Source organism: Coregonus lavaretus, assembly GCF_964263955.1.
Source record: "Coregonus lavaretus genome assembly, chromosome: 2".
In the NCBI taxonomy this organism is placed as follows: domain Eukaryota; kingdom Metazoa; phylum Chordata; class Actinopteri; order Salmoniformes; family Salmonidae; genus Coregonus; species Coregonus lavaretus.
This window is the reverse complement of record NC_139989.1, coordinates 72,048,269-72,072,762: the sequence shown is the minus strand read 5'-3', so window position 1 is coordinate 72,072,762 and position 24,494 is coordinate 72,048,269. Positions and strand designations below refer to the sequence as shown.

Below are 24,494 nucleotides of genomic sequence, written 5' to 3'. Positions count from 1 at the left end.
AATTAATCGGCTCCTACGAAGGTTCTAACGATGATTTAGCCTTAAGATGCTTTTGAGAAACCGGGCCCTGGATAAGAACATCTGCTAAATGACTAAAATGTTAAATGTAAATGTTTTCTTTGACTGGTTCTGTATATGTATTACAAATGTCGTTTTTTGTTACATTTGACTGTGTGCATCCCATATTTTTATTTCTATGAGAGTGAGGCAATCTCTGAAATTAAACCATCAAGTGTGTCATTTTACAACCAACCCCATGCCATGATTAGATAGTGAAAGAACACACCAATCTCTTTCAAAATTTCTTCAAACAATAAAATCTAATTTACCAACATTTCTGAAAATGGATATATAGCGTTTTGGAATGAAACTCTTCTTATGTTTCCCCATCTGAGCTCAGGGTAGATGAGAGATGTAATGTTTGTCTCTGTTGTGTTGAAGCCCAATCAAGCAGGAGAGACCAGCCTCCCCTGTACCCAGCTGTGTGTCCATGAAGAGTGACCGGTCTATGGAACAACCTATAACGTTTAGAGAGGGAGACTTTTCTACTGAACAAAGGTAAGAAGAACTCATGGGTCATGGTCAGTGAGTTAAACAACACTGTCTCTAGTCATTTCTCCTCTCCCATTTTACCATTTATTTGTGTTTTTTTCATAATCCATAGGCTAATCCTTTTTTCCATTTTCATAGTCCTGAAACAGTATTAAACTAACACAACATTCCCTCCCTCCCTCCCTGTGTGTGTGTGTGTGTGTGTGTGTGTGTGTGTGTGTGTGTGTGTGTGTGTGTGTGTGTGTGTGTGTGTGTACTCGTTTTGGTGACATATGAAGACAATTTTATGACAACTCACCTTCAATGTCAGGACGCTTGGAAATATGAGGACATTTTTGGAGTCCTCATTTTTCCGAGCTCACTACAGTGTTCTAGACGACCATAGAATGCCCCTAAACCAAAAATCTGAAAAGTCTTTAAATTTCACAATCTCATGATTTGAAGTGTGTGTGTGTGTTTACTCTTTTTGCTCACCTGTGAATACGCCACCTAGTGGTCAGTTTTGGAACATTAACACACTTTAAACACACTTTAGTCACGTGACACACTTTAGTCATGTGACACACTTTAGTTACAAGACATATCCTGATTTTGTTTGAGCACACTTTCCAACTATTCAAGATAGATTTACTTGAATACACATAATACATGTCATCATAGTCAACTATAACTAAGCTTTTGATAAAAGCGTCTGCTAAATGGCATATTATTTATTTATTATCATAAAATCCCCCTAAATCCCTCAAATAAAAACGTAATTTAGCATCAATTAGCCAGATAAGCTAATGTTAGCAAATTAGCTGAAAGGAATGAAAAGGACTTTTGCCACATGGAAAATTCAGAACTGGAAGAAGTGCAAGAGAAATGAAGGTAATACATTTATTTTTCTTCATTTACAACTAAAGAGATAGTTATTATCTAAGCTGTTCTTACATTTAAGTGTTCTTGACCACAGGTAGGTAGCTGTGGTCGGGAGAGGTTGTGTTTTCTCTAGCAGGAGGTAAGCTTGGCTTCTTATATGGTGTTGAGTAAAGCTTAAACCATGTATTTAGATTGTAGGTAGGTAGTTGTAGTTAGGTATTGTAGGTAGTATTGTAAGTAGCCGGGTGTAGCACGAAGCTAGCTAGCTAGCCGTTTTTCAAACAAAGTCAACACAGTAGCCATTGCTAGCTAGCCAACACGACCAGCTAACTGTACTGTAGCAGCTAAATACAATATATTTGTGCTAGCTAGCCAACGTTTAATTATTGCTGCGTTATGAAAGGAACTAGACACGGACACAAATTATCTGTTTAAGGTGTTAACACACTATTGGTAGTTTGTTGTAACCAAGTATTGGTGCTAAACTGTGTGTTATTGGATGCTAGCATGCTAGTTAGCTATGGCGTCATAGTTAGGCATCGTGGGCTGTTGTGGGTAGTTATTGTAGGTTAGCATTGTTTTCGGCGGTGCCGGGTGTAGCACGAAGCTAGCTAGCTAGCCGTTTTTCAAACAAAGTCAACACAGTAGCCATTGCTAGCTAGCCAACACAACCAGCTAACTGTACTGTAGCAGCTAAATACAATATATTTGTGCTAGCTAGCCAACGTTTAATTATTGCTGCGTCATGAAAGGAACTAGACACGGACACGAATTATCTGTTTAAGGTGTTAACACACTATTGGTAGTTTGTTGTAACCAAGTATTGGTGCTAAACTGTGTGTTATTGGATGCTAGCATGCTAGTTAGCTATGGTGTCATAGTTAGGCATCGTGGGCTGTTGTGGGTAGTTATTGTAGGTTAGCATTGTTTTCGGCGGTGCCGGGTGTAGCACGAAGCTAGCTAGCTAGCCGTTTTTCAAACTAAGTCAACACAGTAGCCATTGCTAGCTAGCCAACACGACCAGCTAACTGTACTGTAGCAGCTAAATACAATATATTTGTGCTAGCTAGCCAACGTTTAATTATTGCTGCGTTATGAAAGGAACTAGACACGGACACGAATTATCTGTTTAGTGTGTTAACACACTATTGGTAGTTTGTTGTAACCAAGTATTGGTGCTAAACTGTGTGTTATTGGATGCTAGCATGCTAGTTAGCTATGGTGTCATAGTTAGGCATCTTGGGCTGTTGTGGGTAGTTATTGTAGGTTAGCATTGTTTTCGGCGGTGCCGGGTGTAGCACGAAGCTAGCTAGCTAGCCGTTTTTCAAACTAAGTCAACACAGTAGCCATTGCTAGCTAGCCAACACGACCAGCTAACTGTACTGTAGCAGCTAAATACAATATATTTGTGCTAGCTAGCCAACGTTTAATTATTGCTGCGTTATGAAAGGAACTAGACACGGACACGAATTATCTGTTTAGTGTGTTAACACACTATTGGTAGTTTGTTGTAACCAAGTATTGGTGCTAAACTGTGTGTTATTAGATGCTAGCATACTAGTTAGCTATGGTGTCATAGTTAGGCATCGTGGGCTGTTGTGGGTAGTTATTGTAGGTTAGCATTGTTTTCGGTGGTGCCGGGTGTAGCACGAAGCTAGCTAGCTAAAAAAAAAAAAAAAAAAAAAAAAAATTGTAAAGTGGTTATCCCACTGGCTATAGGGTGAATGCACAAATTTGTAAGTCGCTCTGGATAAGAGCGTCTGCTAAATGACGTAAATGTGCCCTTGAGCAAGGCACTTAACCCTAATTGCTCCTGTAAGTCGCTCTGGATAAGAGCGTCTGCTAAATGACTAAAATGTAAATGTAAATGTAAATGTAAATGTTACTTAGCACTATCATGTTTTTCCATTTAAAGCCAAAGTGATGATATTGGTTGTTCAGTTCAGATAATGTTATTTGTAGAGTTTACAGTACTATACTTTTATAACAGTATATATCTTTGAAGGTGTTAAGATTGCTTACTGTGCTTACTGTGAAAAGATTGCTATTGTGATTGCAGTTGCATAAGGTTTGCACTGATCGGTTAGCCTAATAAGCTAACCGGATACTGCATTAGTAAGAACATGAGCACGATATGACTAAAGGCAGACTAATACCATTTGATATATCCTTATTCAATTCAAATCAAGTATTAGTCTTTTCTGTATTTGTCTCGCTGACTTTTTGTCATCCAATGTAGATGTTTTCTAGTTGAGGAGCACATGTGCAATTGAAGAGCATGTCAAAACGAAGAGCCAGACTTAGTCCTGAGGCTGAGGCTATTCATTTTATTATTTCTGGAAGTGACAAGCCTTGTTATAAAGTCAAATGGATCAATGACTATAAAGGTATGTTATACACACACGCTACACTTATTGGGTCATACCATATTGGGATGTCATTTGAAACACATTCAATTCTTACACAAGTGAAAAAATCACTGCGTACCGCTGCATTAGACACATACGGCTTTAACATCCAATTTCAGAAGTTATGTTGTGATTCTTTTGCAAGCAGTTGGGGGATGGGGAAAAATATTCAAGATTTATGAACTACACCTCCCAACTTCTATTAGAATGTGTGATATTGGTGGTAATTTCCTTGGCCAGTCGGCAGACCGTTCGTGCTATGTGTGAAAGCCGGTAATGTGATTTAAATTCAAAAAATGTTTTTAACATTTGATCATAACAACCCCATCAATAAACGGAATGTAGAAGCATTTAAATGATAAAAATGTACAATACATGTGAATGATGCGTATCAGCGCGTAGAACAAATACGGCACCATTCAAGTTAACAGCGAAAATGCACCGCCGAGTAGGCCTACCGACAGAGAATCATGTTCACAACACGAGTGGGTGCGTAATCCCAGCCTGTGTGATTTGGGACTTTTTTGTGTACGCTAATGTCCTTAAATACAAAGTCTGCAATAAAGCGGTCTAAAGCGGGGAGTCAAAGGCAGACTCAGCGGTGCAAGTCACTGCAGGTCTAGCGGTGATAACTGCTGGAACCTTACCTGGGATCACATCTCTTTTTGCCCCGCTTTAACGCCATTGTTTCGGCTTTTCCGTTTTTAGCTGTAGATCTGTCATTAAATCCAACATAAAATACGTCTCCTCGTGATTTTCATAGTTTTCAGACCAAATTTATTTTTAATGTTGACACCTTTTTGGGTCCTTACCAGTTTGCACCCCTGCAATGGATCTTTCCCCTAAATATTAAATCATACACATTGATAAGCAGGCTAAATGGGTCTGATCATCTGCAATTCATTAACCTAATTTGAACTGGATTACTTGATACTAAGTTCTTAACTTTGTTGTATCAGGACGTGGTGTATTTGCCTCAGCACCAATTGAAAAGGGATCCTTTGTCCTTGAGTACCGTGGGGAGTTTATATCGCAATATGAACGGGACAAGAGGCAGGGGAAGTATACAGAAAAGCAAAATGCTTTCTTGTTTGATTTTGAATGGAACAATGGCTCATGGTGGTAAGTAAAGCCCTATAAGACATCAGTTAATCTCTATATGTTTATATGTTTTGTGGAGAAAACGTAAATCTGTTTCCCTCTTCAATTTTAGCATAGATGCATCCTGCGAAGACGGTTCACTGGGGCGGCTGGTAAATGATGCCCACAGGTCACCAAATTGCAAAATGAAAAAGATGACAGTCCAATGTAAACCTCATCTTTGCTTGTTTGCTATTGAAAACATTCAAGCAGAGAGTGAAATAACCTATGATTATGGAGAATCTCAGTGGCCATGGCGTGCTCTGGTAAGTACATCTGCTTTAATATATTATAATGTATAGGATCTGTCAAAGAATTATAAAATATATAAATACATGTCCCTTCTTGCATGTATTTTGTCACCGCTTTATATACACTGCTCAAAAAAATAAAGGGAACACTTAAACAACACAATGTAACTCCAAGTCAATCACACTTCTGTGAAATCAAACTGTCCACTTAGGAAGCAACACTGATTGACAATAAATTTCACATGATGTTGTGCAAATGGAATAGACAACAGGTGGAAATTATAGGCAATTAGCAAGACACCCCCAATAAAGAAATGGTTCTGCAGGTGGTGACCACAGACCATTTCTCAGTTCCTATGCTTCCTGGCTGATGTTTTGGTCACTTTTGAATGCTGGCGGTGCTTTCACTCTAGTGGTAGCATGAGACGGAGTCTACAACCCACACAAGTGGCTCAGGTAGTGCAGCTCATCCAGGATGGCACATCAATGCGAGCTGTGGCAAGAAGGTTTGCTGTGTCTGTCAGCGTAGTGTCCAGAGCATGGAGGCGCTTCCAGGAGACAGGCCAGTACATCAGGAGACATGGAGGAGGCCGTAGGAGGGCAACAACCCAGCAGCAGGACCTCTACCTCCGCCTTTGTGCAAGGAGGAGCAGGAGGAGCACTGCCAGAGCCCTGCAAAATGACCTCCAGCAGGCCACAAATGTGCATGTGTCTGCTCAAACGGTCAGAAACAGACTCCATGAGGGTGGTATGAGGGCCCGACGTCCACAGGTGGGGGTTGTGCTTACAGGCCAACACCGTGCAGGACGTTTAGCATTTGCCAGAGAACACCAAGATTGGCAAATTCGCCACTGGCGCCCTGTGCTCTCGCAGGTTCACACTGAGCACAGGTGACAGACGTGACAGAGTCTGGAGACGCCGTGGAGAACGTTCTGCTGCCTGCAACATCCTCCAGCATGACCGGTTTGGCGGTGGGTCAGTCATGGTGTGGGGTGGCATTTCTTTGGGGGGCCGCACAGCCCTCCATGTGCTCGCCAGAGGTAGCCTGACTGCCATTAGGTACTGAGATGAGATCCTCAGACCCCTTGTGAGACCATATGCTGGTGCGGTTGGCCCTGGGTTCCTCCTAATGCAAGACAATGCTAGACCTCATGTGGCTGGAGTGTGTCAGCAGTTCCTGCAAGAGGAAGGCATTGATAATATGGACTGGCCCGCCCGTTCCCCAGACCTGAATCCAATTGAGCACATCTGTGACATCATGTCTCGCTCCATCCACCAACGCCACGTTGCACCACAGACTGTCCAGGAGTTGGCGGATGCTTTAGTCCAGGTCTGGGAGGAGATCCCTCAGGAGACCATCCGCCACCTCATCAGGAGCAGGTTTCCCACTTTAATTTTGAGGGTGAATCCAAATCCAGACCTCCATGGTTTGATACATTTGATTTCCATTGATAATTTTTGTGTGATTTTGTTGTCAGCACATTCAACTATGTAAAGAAAAAAGTATTTAATATGATTATTTCATTCATTCAGATCTAGGATGTGTTGTTTAAGTGTTCCCTTTATTTTTTTGAGCAGTGTATATACACTGATGATTTTCTCAATTTTAATTAATTAGATTATAATACAGAATATTTATTGTTGTATTTTGTTGCAGACACCAAGTGACAAGATCCCAGCTCAACCTTCAGCAGACCCAGAAGTGAGACAGAAACCCACTTCATCCTTCCAACAGGTTATTATACATTTATTGTACATCTTTTCTATTTAAATTAAATTAATGTCTCAGTTCATTCCAATATATAAATTAAATGCCTTTTTACTGTATTACAACCAACTTTTTGTGTAAAATGTTCACAATATCAACATCCCGTAACTTGTTTCGATATCATAGCGTAAACAAAATTAGCCCGACCATTTGACAGAACTAACCGCCCCTCAAAACATAAAATTAATCTTTATTCTCTCTAATGCCTATATTTTTTTGGGGGGGAGGGCAATGTTTTTGCCCATTTAACATACAGTGAGGGAAAAAAGTATTTGATCCCCTGCTGATTTTGTACGTTTGCCCACTGACAAAGAAATGATCAGTCTATAATTGTAATGGTAGGTTTATTTGAACAGTGAGAGACAGAATAACAACAAAAAAATCCAGAAAAACGCATGTCAAAAATTTTATAAATTAGTTTGCATTTTAATGAGGGAAATAAGTATTTGACCTCCTCTCAATCAGAAAGATTTCTGGCTCCCAGGTGTCTTTTATACAGGTAACGAGCTGAGATTAGGATCACACTGTTAAAGGGAGTGCTCCTAATCTCAGCTTGTTACCTGTATAAAAGGCACCTGTCCACAGAAGCAATCAATCAATCAGATTCCAAACTCTCCACCATGGCCAAGACCAAAGAGCACTCCAAGGATGTCAGGGACAAGATCGTAGACCTACACAAGGCTGGAATGGGCTACAAGACCATCGCTAGCAGCTTGGTGAGAAGGTGACATCAGTTGGTGTGATTATTCGCAAATGGAAGAAACACAAAATATCTGTCAATCTCCCTCGGCCTGGGGCTCCATGCAAGATCTCACCTTGTGGAGTTGCAATGATCATGAGAATGGTGAGGAATGAGTCCGGAACTACACAGGAGGATCTTGTCAATGATCTCAAGGCAGCTGGGACCATAGTCACCAAGAAAACAATTGGTAACACACTACGCCGTGAAGGACTGCAGCGCCCGCAAGGTCCCCCTGCTCAAGAAAGCACATATACAGGCCCGTCTGAAGTTTGTCAATGAACATCTCAATGATTCAGAGGAGAACTAAGTGAAAGTGTTGTGGTCAGATGAGACCAAAATGGAGCTCTTTGGCATCAACTCAATTCGCCGTGTTTGGAGGAGGAGGAATGCTGCCTATGACCCCATGAACACCATCCCCACCATCAAACATGGAGGTGGAAACATTATGCTTTGCGGGTGTTTTTCTGCTAAGGGGACAGGACAACTTCACCACATCAAAGGGAAGATGGACGGGGCCATGTACCGTCAAATCTTGGGTGAGAACCTCCTTCCCTCAGCCAGGGCATTGAAAATGGGTTGTGGATGGGTATTCCTGCATGACAATGACCCAAAACACACGGCCAAGGCAACAAAGGATTGGCTCAAGAAGAAGCACATTAAGGTCCTGGAGTGGCCTAGCCAGTCTCCAGACCTTAATCCCATAGAAAATCTGTGCAGGGAGCTGAAGGTTCGAGTTGCCAAACGTCAGGCTCGAAACCTTAATGACTTGGAGAAGATCTGCAAAGAGGAGTGAGACAAAATCCCTCCTGAGATGTGTGCAAACCTGGTGGCCAACTACAAGAAACGTCTGACCTCTGTGATTGCCAACAAGGGTTTTGCCACCAAATACTAAGTCATGTTTTGCAGAGGGGTCAAATACTTATTTCTCTCATTAAAATGCAAATCAATTTATAACATTTTTGACATGCGTTTTTCTGGATTTTTTTGTTTGTTATTCTGCCTCTCACTGTTCAAATAAACTTACCATTAAAATTATAGACTGATCATGTCTTTATCAGTGGGCAAACGTACAAAATCAGCAGGGGATCAAATACTTTTTTCCCTCACTGTACTTATCAATTTGCGTGATTTAATTTATATGGCAGTAGATCCATTTACATTACTTTTCAGCTTGTGAGCTTTCTTTGACCACAAAAGGATAAGTCAAAGTCAGGATCCTTGACTCTAGAAGTGTTCAGTCGTCATGTCCTCATTTCGTACTTAGTCTGTTCAAGACGTAAATGTGTTTCAGATGACGTCCCAATATGGTATGACCCAACCAGAGTAGAGTGTGTGTTTTACACGGTCCTCATATTGTTGGTTAGCAGATATTGTACAGTTTTAACCATTACTATAGAGTCTTGCATAAAAAGCCCAGATCTACATATGAATTATCTTTCCTAACATCTGTGGTCAGTGCAGCCCTTGACCTCAGCAATGAGTCTCACCCCAAAGGCGATTATGATAGACAGGTGGTAGGAATATATTGTGACTGAACTGAGTATGATGATTAGTTTACTAATTAGATTTGATCTATATTATAAAACACAATATTTTTGACATGTTTTTGTTGTATTTTGTTGCAGACACCAAGTGACAAGATCCCAGCTCAACCTTCAGCAGACCCAGAAGTGAGACAGAAATCCACTTCATCCTTCCAACAGGTTATTACACATTTATTGTAGATATTTTCTATTTAAATTAAATTGATGTCTCAGTTCATTCCAATATATAAATTAAATGGCTTTTTACTGTATTACAACCAACTTTTTGTGTAAAATGTTCACAATATCAACATCCCGTAACTTGTTTCGATATCATTGCGTAAACAAAATAAGCCCGACCATTTGACAGAACTAACCGCCCCTCAAAACATACAATTAATCTTTATTCTCTCTAATGCCTATGTTTGTTTGTTTTTTGGGCAATGTTTTTGCCCATTTAACATACTTCTTATCAATTTGCGTGATTTAATTGATATGGCAGTAGATCCATTTACATTACTTTTAAGGTTGTGAGCTTTCTTTGACCACAAAAGGATAACTCAAAGTCAGGAACCTTGACTCTAGATGTGTTCAGTCGTCATGTCCTCATTTCGTACTTAGTCTGTTCAAGACGTAAATGTGTTTCAGATGACGTCCCGATATGGTATGACCTAACCAGAGTAGAGTGTGTGTGTTACACGGTCCTCATATTGTTGGTTAGCAGATATTGTACAGTTTTAACCATTTCTATAGAGTCTTGCATAAAAAGCCCAGATCCACCTATGAATTATCATTCCTAACATCTGTGGTCAATGCAGCCCTTGACCTCAGCAATGAGTCTCATCCCAAAGGCGATTATGATAGACAGGTGGTAGGAATATATTGTGACTGAACTGAGTATGATCATTAGTTTACTAATTAGATATGATCTATATTATATAACACAATATTTCTGACATGTTATTGATGTATTTTGTTTCAGACACCAAGTGACAAGATCCCAGCTCAACCTTCAGCAGACCCAGAAGTGAGACAGAAATCCACTTCATCCTTCCAACAGGTTATTACACATTTATTGTAGATATTTTCTATTTAAATTAAATTGATGTCTCAGTTCATTCCAATATATAAATTAAATGGCTTTTTACTGTATTACAACCAACTTTTTGTGTAAAATGTTCACAATATCAACATCCCGTAACTTGTTTCGATATCATTGCATAAACAAAATTAGCCCAACCATTTGACAGAACTAACCGCCCCTCAAAACATAAAATTAATCTTTATTCTCTCTAATGCCTATGTTTTTTATTTTTGGGGCAATGTTTTTGCCCATTTAACATACTTCTTATCAATTTGCGTGATTTAATTTATATGGCAGTAGATCCATTTACATTACTTTTAAGGTTGTGAGCTTTCTTTGACCACAAAAGGATAACTCAAAGTCAGGAACATTGACTCTAGATGTGTTCAGTCGTCATGTCCTCATTTCGTACTTAGTCTGTTCAAGACGTAAATGTGTTTCAGATGACGTCCCGATATGGTATGACCCAACCAGAGTAGAGGGTGTGTGTGTTACACGGTCCTCATATTGTTGGTTAGCAGATATTGTACAGTTTTATCCATTTCTATAGAGTCTTGCATAAAAAGCCCAGATCCACATATGAATTATCTTTCCTAACATCTGTGGTCAATGCAGCCATTGACCACGGCAATGAGTTTCACCCCAAAGGCGATTATGATAGACAGGTGGTAGGAATATATTGTGACTGAACTGAGTATGATCATTAGTTTACTAATTAGATATGATCTATATTATATAACACAATATTTATGACATGTTATTGTTGTATTTCGTTGCAGACACCAAGTGACAAGATCCCAGCTCAACCTTCAGCAGACCCAGAAGTGAGACAGAAATCCACTTCATCCTTCCAACAGGTTATTAAACATTTATTGTAGATATTTTCTATTTAAATTAAATTGATGTCTCAGTTCATTCCAATATATAAATTAAATGGCTTTTTACTGTATTACAACCAACTTTTTGTTTAAAATGTTCACAATATCAACATCCCGTAACTTGTTTCGATATCATTGCGTAAACAAAATAAGCCCGACCATTTGACAGAACTAACCGCCCCTCAAAACATACAATTAATCTTTATTCTCTCTAATGCCTATGTTTGTTTGTTTTTTGGGCAATGTTTTTGCCCATTTAACATACTTCTTATCAATTTGCATGATTTAATTGATATGGCAGTAGATCCATTTACATTACTTTTAAGGTTGTGAGCTTTCTTTGACCACAAAAGGATAACTCAAAGTCAGGAACCTTGACTCTAGATGTGTTCAGTCGTCAGGTCCTCATTTCGTACTTAGTCTGTTCAAGACGTAAATGTGTTTCAGATGACGTCCCGATATGGTATGACCCAACCAGAGTAGAGTGTGTGTGTTACACGGTCCTCATATTGTTGGTTAGCAGATATTGTACAGTTTTAACCATTTCTATAGAGTATTGCATAAAAAGCCCAGATCCACCTATGAATTATCATTCCTACATCTGTGGTCAATGCAGCCCTTGACCTCAGCAATGAGTCTCACCCCAAAGGCGATTATGATAGACAGGTGGTAGGAATATATTGTGACTGAACTGAGTATGATCATTAGTTTACTAATTAGATATGATCTATATTATATAACACAATATTTCTGACATGTTATTGTTGTATTTCGTTGCAGACACCAAGTGACAAGATCCCAGCTCAACCTTCAGCAGACCCAGAAGTGAGACAGAAATCCACTTCATCCTTCCAACAGGTTATTAAACATTTATTGTAGATATTTTCTATTTAAATTAAATTGATGTCTCAGTTCATTCCAATATATACATTAAATGGCTTTTTACTGTATTACAACCAACTTTTTGTGTAAAATATTCACAATATCAACATCCCGTAACTTGTTTCGATATCATTGCATAAACAAAATTAGCCCAGCCATTTGACAGAACTAACCGCCCCTCAAAACATAAAATTAATCTTTATTCTCTCTAATGCCTATGTTTTTTGTATTTTTGGGGCAATGTTTTTGCCCATTTAACATATTTCTTGTCAATTTGCGTGATTTAATTTATATGGCAGTTGATCCATTTACATTACTTTTAAGGTTGTGAGCTTTCTTTGACAACAAAAGGATAACTCAAAGTCAGGAACCTTGACTCCAGATGTGTTCAGTCGTCAAGTCCTCATTTGGTAATTAGGATGTTCAAGACGTAAATGTGTTTCAAATTACGTCCCGGTATGGTATGACCCAACCAGAATAGAGTGTGTGTGTGTTACACGGTCCTCATATTGTTGGTTAGCAGATATTGTACAGTTTTAACCATTTCTATAGAGTCTTGCATAAAAAGCCCAGATCCACATATGAATTATCTTTCCTAACATCTGTGGTCAATGCAGCCCTTGACCTCAGCAATGAGTCTCACCCCAAATGGGATTATGATAGACAGGTGGTAGGAATATATTGTGACTGAACTGAGTATGATCATTAGTTTATGAAATAGATATGATCTATATTATAAAACACAATATTTCTGACATGTTATTGTTGTATTTCGTTGCAGACACCAAGTGACAAGATCCCAGCTCAACCTTCAGCAGACCCAGAAGTGAGACAGAGATCCACTTCATCCTTCCAACAGGTTATTACACATTTATTGTAGATCTTTTCTATTTAAATTAAATTGATGTCTCAGTTCATTCCAATATATAAATTAAATGGCTTTTTACTGTATTACAACCAACTTTTTGTGTAAAATGTTCACAATATCAACATCCCGTAACTTGTTTCGATATCATTGCATAAACAAAATTAGCCCAACCATTTGACAGAACTAACCGCCCCTCAAAACATAAAATTAATCTTTATTCTCTCTAATGCCTATGTTTTTTTTTTTTGGGGCAATGTTTTTGCCCATTTAACATACTTCTTATCAATTTGCGTGATTTAATTTATATGGCAGTAGATCCATTTACATTACTTTTAAGGTTGTGAGCTTTCTTTGACCACAAAAGGATAACTCAAAGTCAGGAACATTGACTCTAGATGTGTTCAGTCGTCATGTCCTCATTTCGTACTTAGTCTGTTCAAGACGTAAATGTGTTTCAGATGACGTCCCGATATGGTATGACCCAACCAGAGTAGAGGGTGTGTGTGTTACACGGTCCTCATATTGTTGGTTAGCAGATATTGTACAGTTTTATCCATTTCTATAGAGTCTTGCATAAAAAGCCCAGATCCACATATGAATTATCTTTCCTAACATCTGTGGTCAATGCAGCCATTGACCACGGCAATGAGTTTCACCCCAAAGGCGATTATGATAGACAGGTGGTAGGAATATATTGTGACTGAACTGAGTATGATCATTAGTTTACTAATTAGATATGATCTATATTATATAACACAATATTTATGACATGTTATTGTTGTATTTCGTTGCAGACACCAAGTGACAAGATCCCAGCTCAACCTTCAGCAGACCCAGAAGTGAGACAGAAATCCACTTCATCCTTCCAACAGGTTATTAAACATTTATTGTAGATATTTTCTATTTAAATTAAATTGATGTCTCAGTTCATTCCAATATATAAATTAAATGGCTTTTTACTGTATTACAACCAACTTTTTGTGTAAAATGTTCACAATATCAACATCCCGTAACTTGTTTCGATATCATTGCATAAACAAAATAAGCCCGACCATTTGACAGAACTAACCGCCCCTCAAAACATACAATTAATCTTTATTCTCTCTAATGCCTATGTTTGTTTGTTTTTTGGGCAATGTTTTTGCCCATTTAACATACTTCTTATCAATTTGCGTGATTTAATTGATATGGCAGTAGATCCATTTACATTACTTTTAAGGTTGTGAGCTTTCTTTGACCACAAAAGGATAACTCAAAGTCAGGAACCTTGACTCTAGATGTGTTCAGTCGTCAGGTCCTCATTTCGTACTTAGTCTGTTCAAGACGTAAATGTGTTTCAGATGACGTCCCGATATGGTATGACCCAACCAGAGTAGAGTGTGTGTGTTACACGGTCCTCATATTGTTGGTTAGCAGATATTGTACAGTTTTAACCATTTCTATAGAGTATTGCATAAAAAGCCCAGATCCACCTATGAATTATCATTCCTACATCTGTGGTCAATGCAGCCCTTGACCTCAGCAATGAGTCTCACCCCAAAGGCGATTATGATAGACAGGTGGTAGGAATATATTGTGACTGAACTGAGTATGATCATTAGTTTACTAATTAGATATGATCTATATTATATAACACAATATTTCTGACATGTTATTGTTGTATTTCGTTGCAGACACCAAGTGACAAGATCCCAGCTCAACCTTCAGCAGACCCAGAAGTGAGACAGAAATCCACTTCATCCTTCCAACAGGTTATTAAACATTTATTGTAGATATTTTCTATTTAAATTAAATTGATGTCTCAGTTCATTCCAATATATACATTAAATGGCTTTTTACTGTATTACAACCAACTTTTTGTGTAAAATATTCACAATATCAACATCCCGTAACTTGTTTCGATATCATTGCATAAACAAAATTAGCCCAGCCATTTGACAGAACTAACCGCCCCTCAAAACATAAAATTAATCTTTATTCTCTCTAATGCCTATGTTTTTTTTTTTGGGCAAGGTTTTTGCCCATTTAACATACTTCTTATCAATTTGCGTGATTTAATTTATATGGCAGTAGATCCATTTACATTACTTTTAAGGTTGTGAGCTTTCTTTGACCACAAAAGGATAACTCAAAGTCAGGAACCTTGACTCTAGATGTGTTCAGTCGTCATGTCCTCATTTCGTACTTAGTCTGTTCAAGACGTAAATGTGTTTCAGATGACGTCCCGATATGGTATGACCCAACCAGAGTAGAGGGTGTGTGTGTTACACGGTCCTCATATTGTTGGTTAGCAGATATTGTACAGTTTTATCCATTTCTATAGAGTCTTGCATAAAAAGCCCAGATCCACATATGAATTATCTTTCCTAACATCTGTGGTCAATGCAGCCATTGACCACGGCAATGAGTTTCACCCCAAAGGCGATTATGATAGACAGGTGGTAGGAATATATTGTGACTGAACTGAGTATGATCATTAGTTTACTAATTAGATATGATCTATATTATATAACACAATATTTATGACATGTTATTGTTGTATTTCGTTGCAGACACCAAGTGACAAGATCCCAGCTCAACCTTCAGCAGACCCAGAAGTGAGACAGAAATCCACTTCATCCTTCCAACAGGTTATTAAACATTTATTGTAGATATTTTCTATTTAAATTAAATTGATGTCTCAGTTCATTCCAATATATAAATTAAATGGCTTTTTACTGTATTACAACCAACTTTTTGTGTAAAATGTTCACAATATCAACATCCCGTAACTTGTTTCGATATCATTGCGTAAACAAAATAAGCCCGACCATTTGACAGAACTAACCGCCCCTCAAAACATACAATTAATCTTTATTCTCTCTAATGCCTATGTTTGTTTGTTTTTTGGGCAATGTTTTTGCCCATTTAACATACTTCTTATCAATTTGCGTGATTTAATTGATATGGCAGTAGATCCATTTACATTACTTTTAAGGTTGTGAGCTTTCTTTGACCACAAAAGGATAACTCAAAGTCAGGAACCTTGACTCTAGATGTGTTCAGTCGTCAGGTCCTCATTTCGTACTTAGTCTGTTCAAGACGTAAATGTGTTTCAGATGACGTCCCGATATGGTATGACCCAACCAGAGTAGAGTGTGTGTGTTACACGGTCCTCATATTGTTGGTTAGCAGATATTGTACAGTTTTAACCATTTCTATAGAGTATTGCATAAAAAGCCCAGATCCACCTATGAATTATCATTCCTACATCTGTGGTCAATGCAGCCCTTGACCTCAGCAATGAGTCTCACCCCAAAGGCGATTATGATAGACAGGTGGTAGGAATATATTGTGACTGAACTGAGTATGATCATTAGTTTACTAATTAGATATGATCTATATTATATAACACAATATTTCTGACATGTTATTGTTGTATTTCGTTGCAGACACCAAGTGACAAGATCCCAGCTCAACCTTCAGCAGACCCAGAAGTGAGACAGAAATCCACTTCATCCTTCCAACAGGTTATTAAACATTTATTGTAGATATTTTCTATTTAAATTAAATTGATGTCTCAGTTCATTCCAATATATACATTAAATGGCTTTTTACTGTATTACAACCAACTTTTTGTGTAAAATATTCACAATATCAACATCCCGTAACTTGTTTCGATATCATTGCATAAACAAAATTAGCCCAGCCATTTGACAGAACTAACCGCCCCTCAAAACATAAAATTAATCTTTATTCTCTCTAATGCCTATGTTTTTTTTTTTGGGCAAGGTTTTTGCCCATTTAACATACTTCTTATCAATTTGCGTGATTTAATTTATATGGCAGTAGATCCATTTACATTACTTTTAAGGTTGTGAGCTTTCTTTGACCACAAAAGGATAACTCAAAGTCAGGAACCTTGACTCTAGATGTGTTCAGTCGTCATGTCCTCATTTCGTACTTAGTCTGTTCAAGACGTAAATGTGTTTCAGATGACGTCCCGATATGGTATGACCCAACCAGAGTAGAGGGTGTGTGTGTTACACGGTCCTCATATTGTTGGTTAGCAGATATTGTACAGTTTTATCCATTTCTATAGAGTCTTGCATAAAAAGCCCAGATCCACATATGAATTATCTTTCCTAACATCTGTGGTCAATGCAGCCATTGACCACGGCAATGAGTTTCACCCCAAAGGCGATTATGATAGACAGGTGGTAGGAATATATTGTGACTGAACTGAGTATGATCATTAGTTTACTAATTAGATATGATCTATATTATATAACACAATATTTATGACATGTTATTGTTGTATTTCGTTGCAGACACCAAGTGACAAGATCCCAGCTCAACCTTCAGCAGACCCAGAAGTGAGACAGAAATCCACTTCATCCTTCCAACAGGTTATTAAACATTTATTGTAGATATTTTCTATTTAAATTAAATTGATGTCTCAGTTCATTCCAATATATAAATTAAATGGCTTTTTACTGTATTACAACCAACTTTTTGTGTAAAATGTTCACAATATCAACATCCCGTAACTTGTTTCGATATCATTGCGTAAACAAAATAAGCCCGACCATTTGACAGAACTAACCGCCCCTCAAAACATACAATTAATCTTTATTCTCTCTAATGCCTATGTTTGTTTGTTTTTTGGGCAATGTTTTTGCCCATTTAACATACTTCTTATCAATTTGCGTGATTTAATTGATATGGCAGTAGATCCATTTACATTACTTTTAAGGTTGTGAGCTTTCTTTGACCACAAAAGGATAACTCAAAGTCAGGAACCTTGACTCTAGATGTGTTCAGTCGTCAGGTCCTCATTTCGTACTTAGTCTGTTCAAGACGTAAATGTGTTTCAGATGACGTCCCGATATGGTATGACCCAACCAGAGTAGAGTGTGTGTGTTACACGGTCCTCATATTGTTGGTTAGCAGATATTGTACAGTTTTAACCATTTCTATAGAGTATTGCATAAAAAGCCCAGATCCACCTATGAATTATCATTCCTACATCTGTGGTCAATGCAGCCCTTGACCTCAGCAATGAGTCTCACCCCAAAGGCGATTATGATAGACAGGTGGTAGGAATATATTGTGACTGAACTGAGTATGATCATTAGTTTACTAATTAGATATGATCTATATTATATAACACAATATTTCTGACATGTTATTGTTGTATTTCGTTGCAGACACCAAGTGACAAGATCCCAGCTCAACCTTCAGCAGACCCAGAAGTGAGACAGAAATCCACTTCATCCTTCCAACAGGTTATTAAACATTTATTGTAGATATTTTCTATTTAAATTAAATTGATGTCTCAGTTCATTCCAATATATACATTAAATGGCTTTTTACTGTATTACAACCAACTTTTTGTGTAAAATATTCACAATATCAACATCCCGTAACTTGTTTCGATATCATTGCATAAACAAAATTAGCCCAGCCATTTGACAGAACTAACCGCCCCTCAAAACATAAAATTAATCTTTATTCTCTCTAATGCCTATGTTTTTTTTTTTGGGCAAGGTTTTTGCCCATTTAACATACTTCTTATCAATTTGCGTGATTTAATTTATATGGCAGTAGATCCATTTACATTACTTTTAAGGTTGTGAGCTTTCTTTGACCACAAAAGGATAACTCAAAGTCAGGAACCTTGACTCTAGATGTGTTCAGTCGTCATGTCCTCATTTCGTACTTAGTCTGTTCAAGACGTAAATGTGTTTCAGATGACGTCCCGATATGGTATGACCCAACCAGAGTAGAGTGTGTGTGTTACACGGTCCTCATATTGTTGGTTAGCAGATATTGTACAGTTTTAACCATTTCTATAAAGTCTTGCATAAAAAGCCCAGATCCACCTATGAATTATCATTCCTAACATCTGTGGTCAATGCAGCCCTTGACCTCAGCAATGAGTCTCACCCCAAATGGGATTATGATAGACAGGTGGTAGGAATATATTGTGACTGAACTGAGTATGATCATTAGTTTATGAAATAGATATGATCTATATTATAAAACACAATATTTCTGACATGTTATTGTTGTATTTCGTTGCAGACACCAAGTGACAAGATCCCAGCTCAACCTTCAGCAGACCCAGAAGTGAGACAGAGATCCACTTCATCCTTCCAACAGGTTATTACACATTTATTGTAGATCTTTTCTATTTAAATTAAATTGATGTCTCAGTTCATTCCAATATATAAATTAAATGGCTTTTTACTGTATTACAACCAACTTTTTGTGTAAAATGTTCACAATATCAACATCCCGTAACTTGTTTCGATATCATTGCATAAACAAAATTAGCCCAACCATTTGACAGAACTAACCGCCCCTCAAAACATAAAATTAATCTTTATTCTCTCTAATGCCTATGTTTTTTTTTTTGGGGGCAATGTTTTTGCCCATTTAACATACTTCTTATCAATTTGCGTGATTTAATTTATATGGCAGTAGATCCATTTACATTACTTTTAAGGTTGTGAGCTTTCTTTGACCACAAAAGGATAACTCAAAGTCAGGAACCTTGACTCTAGATGTGTTCAGTCGTCATGTCCTCATTTCGTACTTAGTCTGTTCAAGACGTAAATGTGTTTCAGATGACGTCCCGATATGGTATGACCCAACCAGAGTAGAGGGTGTGTGTGTTACACGGTCCTCATATTGTTGGTTAGCAGATATTGTACAGTTTTATCCATTTCTATAGAGTCTTGCATAAAAAGCCCAGATCCACATATGAATTATCTTTCCTAACATCTGTGGTCAATGCAGCCATTGACCACGGCAATGAGTTTCACCCCAAAGGCGATTATGATAGACAGGTGGTAGGAATATATTGTGACTGAACTGAGTATGATCATTAGTTTACTAATTAGATATGATCTATATTATATAACACAATATTTATGACATGTTATTGTTGTATTTCGTTGCAGACACCAAGTGACAAGATCCCAGCTCAACCTTCAGCAGACCCAGAAGTGAGACAGAAATCCACTTCATCCTTCCAACAGGTTATTAAACATTTATTGTAGATATTTTCTATTTAAATTAAATTGATGTCTCAGTTCATTCCAATATATAAATTAAATGGCTTTTTACTGTATTACAACCAACTTTTTGTGTAAAATGTTCACAATATCAACATCCCGTAACTTGTTTCGATATCATTGCGTAAACAAAATAAGCCCGACCATTTGACAGAACTAACCGCCCCTCAAAACATACAATTAATCTTTATTCTCTCTAATGCCTATGTTTGTTTGTTTTTTGGGCAATGTTTTTGCCCATTTAACATACTTCTTATCAATTTGCGTGATTTAATTGATATGGCAGTAGATCCATTTACATTACTTTTAAGGTTGTGAGCTTTCTTTGACCACAAAAGGATAACTCAAAGTCAGGAACCTTGACTCTAGATGTGTTCAGTCGTCAGGTCCTCATTTCGTACTTAGTCTGTTCAAGACGTAAATGTGTTTCAGATGACGTCCCGATATGGTATGACCCAACCAGAGTAGAGTGTGTGTGTTACACGGTCCTCATATTGTTGGTTAGCAGATATTGTACAGTTTTAACCATTTCTATAGAGTATTGCATAAAAAGCCCAGATCCACCTATGAATTATCATTCCTACATCTGTGGTCAATGCAGCCCTTGACCTCAGCAATGAGTCTCACCCCAAAGGCGATTATGATAGACAGGTGGTAGGAATATATTGTGACTGAACTGAGTATGATCATTAGTTTACTAATTAGATATGATCTATATTATATAACACAATATTTCTGACATGTTATTGTTGTATTTCGTTGCAGACACCAAGTGACAAGATCCCAGCTCAACCTTCAGCAGACCCAGAAGTGAGACAGAAATCCACTTCATCCTTCCAACAGGTTATTAAACATTTATTGTAGATATTTTCTATTTAAATTAAATTGATGTCTCAGTTCATTCCAATATATACATTAAATGGCTTTTTACTGTATTACAACCAACTTTTTGTGTAAAATATTCACAATATCAACATCCCGTAACTTGTTTCGATATCATTGCATAAACAAAATTAGCCCAGCCATTTGACAGAACTAACCGCCCCTCAAAACATAAAATTAATCTTTATTCTTTCTAATGCCTATGTTTTTTTTTTTGGGCAAGGTTTTTGCCCATTTAACATACTTCTTATCAATTTGCGTGATTTAATTTATATGGCAGTAGATCCATTTACATTACTTTTAAGGTTGTGAGCTTTCTTTGACCACAAAAGGATAACTCAAAGTCAGGAACCTTGACTCTAGATGTGTTCAGTCGTCATGTCCTCATTTCGTACTTAGTCTGTTCAAGACGTAAATGTGTTTCAGATGACGTCCCGATATGGTATGACCCAACCAGAGTAGAGTGTGTGTGTTACACGGTCCTCATATTGTTGGTTAGCAGATATTGTACAGTTTTAACCATTTCTATAGAGTCTTGCATAAAAAGCCCAGATCCACCTATGAATTATCATTCCTAACATCTGTGGTCAATGCAGCCCTTGACCTCAGCAATGAGTTTCACCCCAAAGGCGATTATGATAGACAGGTGGTAGGAATATATTGTGACTGAACTGAGTATGATCATTAGTTTACTAAATAGATATGATCTATATTATAAAACACAATATTTCTGACATGTTATTGTTGTATTTCGTTGCAGACACCAAGTGACAAGATCCCAGCTCAACCTTCAGCAGACCCAGAAGTGAGACAGAGATCCACTTCATCCTTCCAACAGGTTATTACACATTTACTGTAGATCTTTTCTATTTAAATTAAATTGTTGTCTCAGTTCATTCCAATATATAAATTAAATGGCTTTTTACTGTATTACAACCAACTTTTTGTGTAAAATGTTCACAATATCAACATTCCCATAACTTGTTTCGATATCATAGCATAAACAAAATTAGCCCAACCATTTGACAGAACTAACCGCCCCTCAAAACATTAAATTAATCTTTAATCTCTCTAATGCCTATGTTTTTTGTATTTTTGGGGCAATGTTTTTGCCCATTTAACATATTTCTTGTCAATTTGCGTGATTTAATTTATATGGCAGTTGATCCATTTACATTACTTTTAAGGTTGTGAGCTTTCTTTGACAACAAAAGGATAACTCAAAGTCAGGAACCTTGACTCCAGATGTGTTCAGTCGTCAAGTCCTCATTTGGTAATTAGGATGTTCAAGACGTAAATGTGTTTCAAATTACGTCCCGGTATGGTATGACCCAACCAGAATAGAGTGTGTGTGTGTTACACGGTCCTCATATTGTTGGTTAGCAGATATTGTACAGTTTTAACCATTTCTATAGAGTCTTGCATAAAAAGCCCAGATCCACATATGAATTATCTTTCCTAACATCTGTGGTCAATGCAGCCCTTGACCTCAGCAATGAGTCTCACCCCAAATGGGATTATGATAGATAGGTGGTAGGAATATATTGTGACTGAACTGAGTATGATCATTAGTTTATGAAATAGATATGATCTATATTATAAAACACAATATTTCTGACATGTTATTGTTGTATTTCGTTGCAGACACCAAGTGACAAGATCCCAGCTCAACCTTCAGCAGACCCAGAAGTGAGACAGAGATCCACTTCATCCTTCCAACAGGTTATTACACATTTATTGTAGATCTTTTCTATTTAAATTAAATTGTTGTCTCAGTTCATTCAAAAATATGAATTAAATGTCATTTTACTGTATTACAACCAACCTTTTGTGTAAAATGTTCACAAAATCAACATTCCCATAACTTCGTTCGATATCATAGCGTACACAAAATTAGCCCAACCATTTGACAGAACTAACCGCCCCTCAAAACATAAAATTAATCTTTATTCTCTCTAATACCTATGTTTTTGTATTTTTGGGGCAATGTTTTTGCCCATTTAACATATTTCTTATTAATTTGCGTGATTTAATTTATATGGCAGTTGATCCATTTACATTACTTTTAAGGTTGTGAGCTTTCTTTGACAACAATAGGATAACTCAAAGTCAGGAACCTTGACTCCAGATGTGTTCAGTCGTCAAGTCCTCATTTGGTAATAAGGCTGTTCAAGACGTAAATGTGTTTCAGATGACGTCCCGATATGGTATGACCCAACCAGAGTAGAGTGTGTGTGTTATACGGTCCTCATATTGTTGGTTAGCAGATATTGTACAGTTTTAACCATTTCTATAGAGTCTTGCATAAAAAGCCCAGATCCACATATGAATTATCTTTCCTAACATTTGTGGTCAATGCTGCCCTTGACCTCAGCAATGAGTCTCATCCCAAAGGGAATTATGATAGACAGGTGGTAGGAATATATTGTGACTGAACTGAGTATGATCATTAGTTTACGAAATAGATATGATCTATATTATAAAACACAATATTTCTGACATGTTATTGTTGTATTTCGTTGCAGACACCAAGTGACAAGATCCCAGCTCAACCTTCAGCAGACCCAGAAGTGAGAGAGAGATCCACTTCATCCTTCCAACAGGTTATTAACCATTTATTGTAGATCTTTTCTATTTAAATTAAATTGTTGTCTCAGTTCATTCCAAAATATGAATTAAATGGCTTTTTACTGTATTACAACCAACCTTTTGTGTAAAATGTTCACAAAATCAACATTCCCATAACGTGTTTCGATATCATAGCGTAAACAAAATTAGCCCAACCATTTGACAGAACTAACCGCCCCTCAAAACATAAAATTAATCTTTATTCTCTCTAATGCCTATGTTTTTGTATTTTTGGGGCAATGTTTTTGCCCATTTAACATATTTCTTATCAATTTGCGTGATTTAATTTATATGGCAGTTGATCCATTTACATTACTTTTAAGGTTGTGAGCTTTCTTTGACAACAAAAGGATAACTCAAAGTCAGGAACCTTGACTATAGATGTGTTGAGTCGTCAAGTCCTCATTTGGTACTAAGGCTGTTCTAGACGTAAATGTGTTTCAGATGACGTCCCGATATGGTATAACCCAACCAGAGTAGAGTGTGTGTGTTACACAGTCCTCATATTGTTGGTTAGCAGATATTGTACAGTTTTAACAATTTCTATAGTGTCTTGCATAAAAAGCCCAGATCCACATATGAATTATCTTTCCTAACATTTGTGGTCAATGCAGCCCTTGACCTCAGCAATGAGTTTCACCCCAAAGGCGATTATGATTGACAGGTGGTAGGAATATATTGTGACTGAACTGAGTATGATCATTAGTTTACTAAATAGATATGATCTATATTATAAAACACAATATTTCTGACATGTTGTTGTTGTATTTCGTTGCAGACACCAACTGACAAGATCCCAGCTCAACCTTCAGCAGACCCAGAAGTGAGACAGAGATCCACTTCATCCTTCCAACAGGTTATTACACATTTACTGTAGATCTTTTCTATTTAAATTAAATTGTTGTCTCAGTTCATTCCAATATATAAATTACATGGCTTTTTACTATATTACAACCAGCCTTTTGT

At 37.4% G+C, this 24,494-nt stretch overlaps 3 protein-coding genes and 1 long non-coding RNA gene across 5 annotated transcripts in view; 3 read left to right on the top strand and 1 right to left on the bottom strand.

Moving 5' to 3' along the window:
* LOC311142298 (NLR family CARD domain-containing protein 3-like) overlaps positions 1-1,526 on the top strand; it is a 96,112-nt gene extending 94,586 nt beyond the window's left edge. The window contains exon 9 of the mRNA XM_084177917.1: positions 1,508-1,526. Within this exon, the coding sequence (XP_084034043.1) occupies positions 1,508-1,511 (4 nt within the window). The 3' untranslated portion in view covers positions 1,512-1,526. The remainder of the gene's footprint in view (positions 1-1,507) is intronic.
* LOC311141762 (uncharacterized protein) overlaps positions 1-3,077 on the top strand; it is a 53,284-nt gene extending 50,207 nt beyond the window's left edge. Inside the window, exons 10-11 of one of the 2 annotated variants that reach the window (XM_084177206.1) lie at positions 442-558; positions 831-3,077. In XM_084177206.1, the coding sequence (XP_084033332.1) occupies positions 442-558; positions 831-879 (166 nt within the window). In that variant the 3' untranslated portion in view covers positions 880-3,077. Of the gene's footprint in view, positions 1-441 lie in introns of both variants that reach the window. The other variant, XM_084177205.1, reaches the window with a different exon arrangement.
* The window catches only part of LOC311140296 (NACHT, LRR and PYD domains-containing protein 3-like), a 633,219-nt gene that overhangs the window by 256,879 nt on the left and 351,846 nt on the right, over positions 1-24,494 (bottom strand). The gene's annotated exons all lie outside the window — the stretch shown is intronic.
* On the top strand, positions 21,664-23,503 carry LOC311142711. The gene is made up of 3 exons (XR_014614368.1): positions 21,664-21,738; positions 22,545-22,622; positions 23,426-23,503. It is a non-coding gene; the product is annotated as an uncharacterized lncRNA (long non-coding RNA).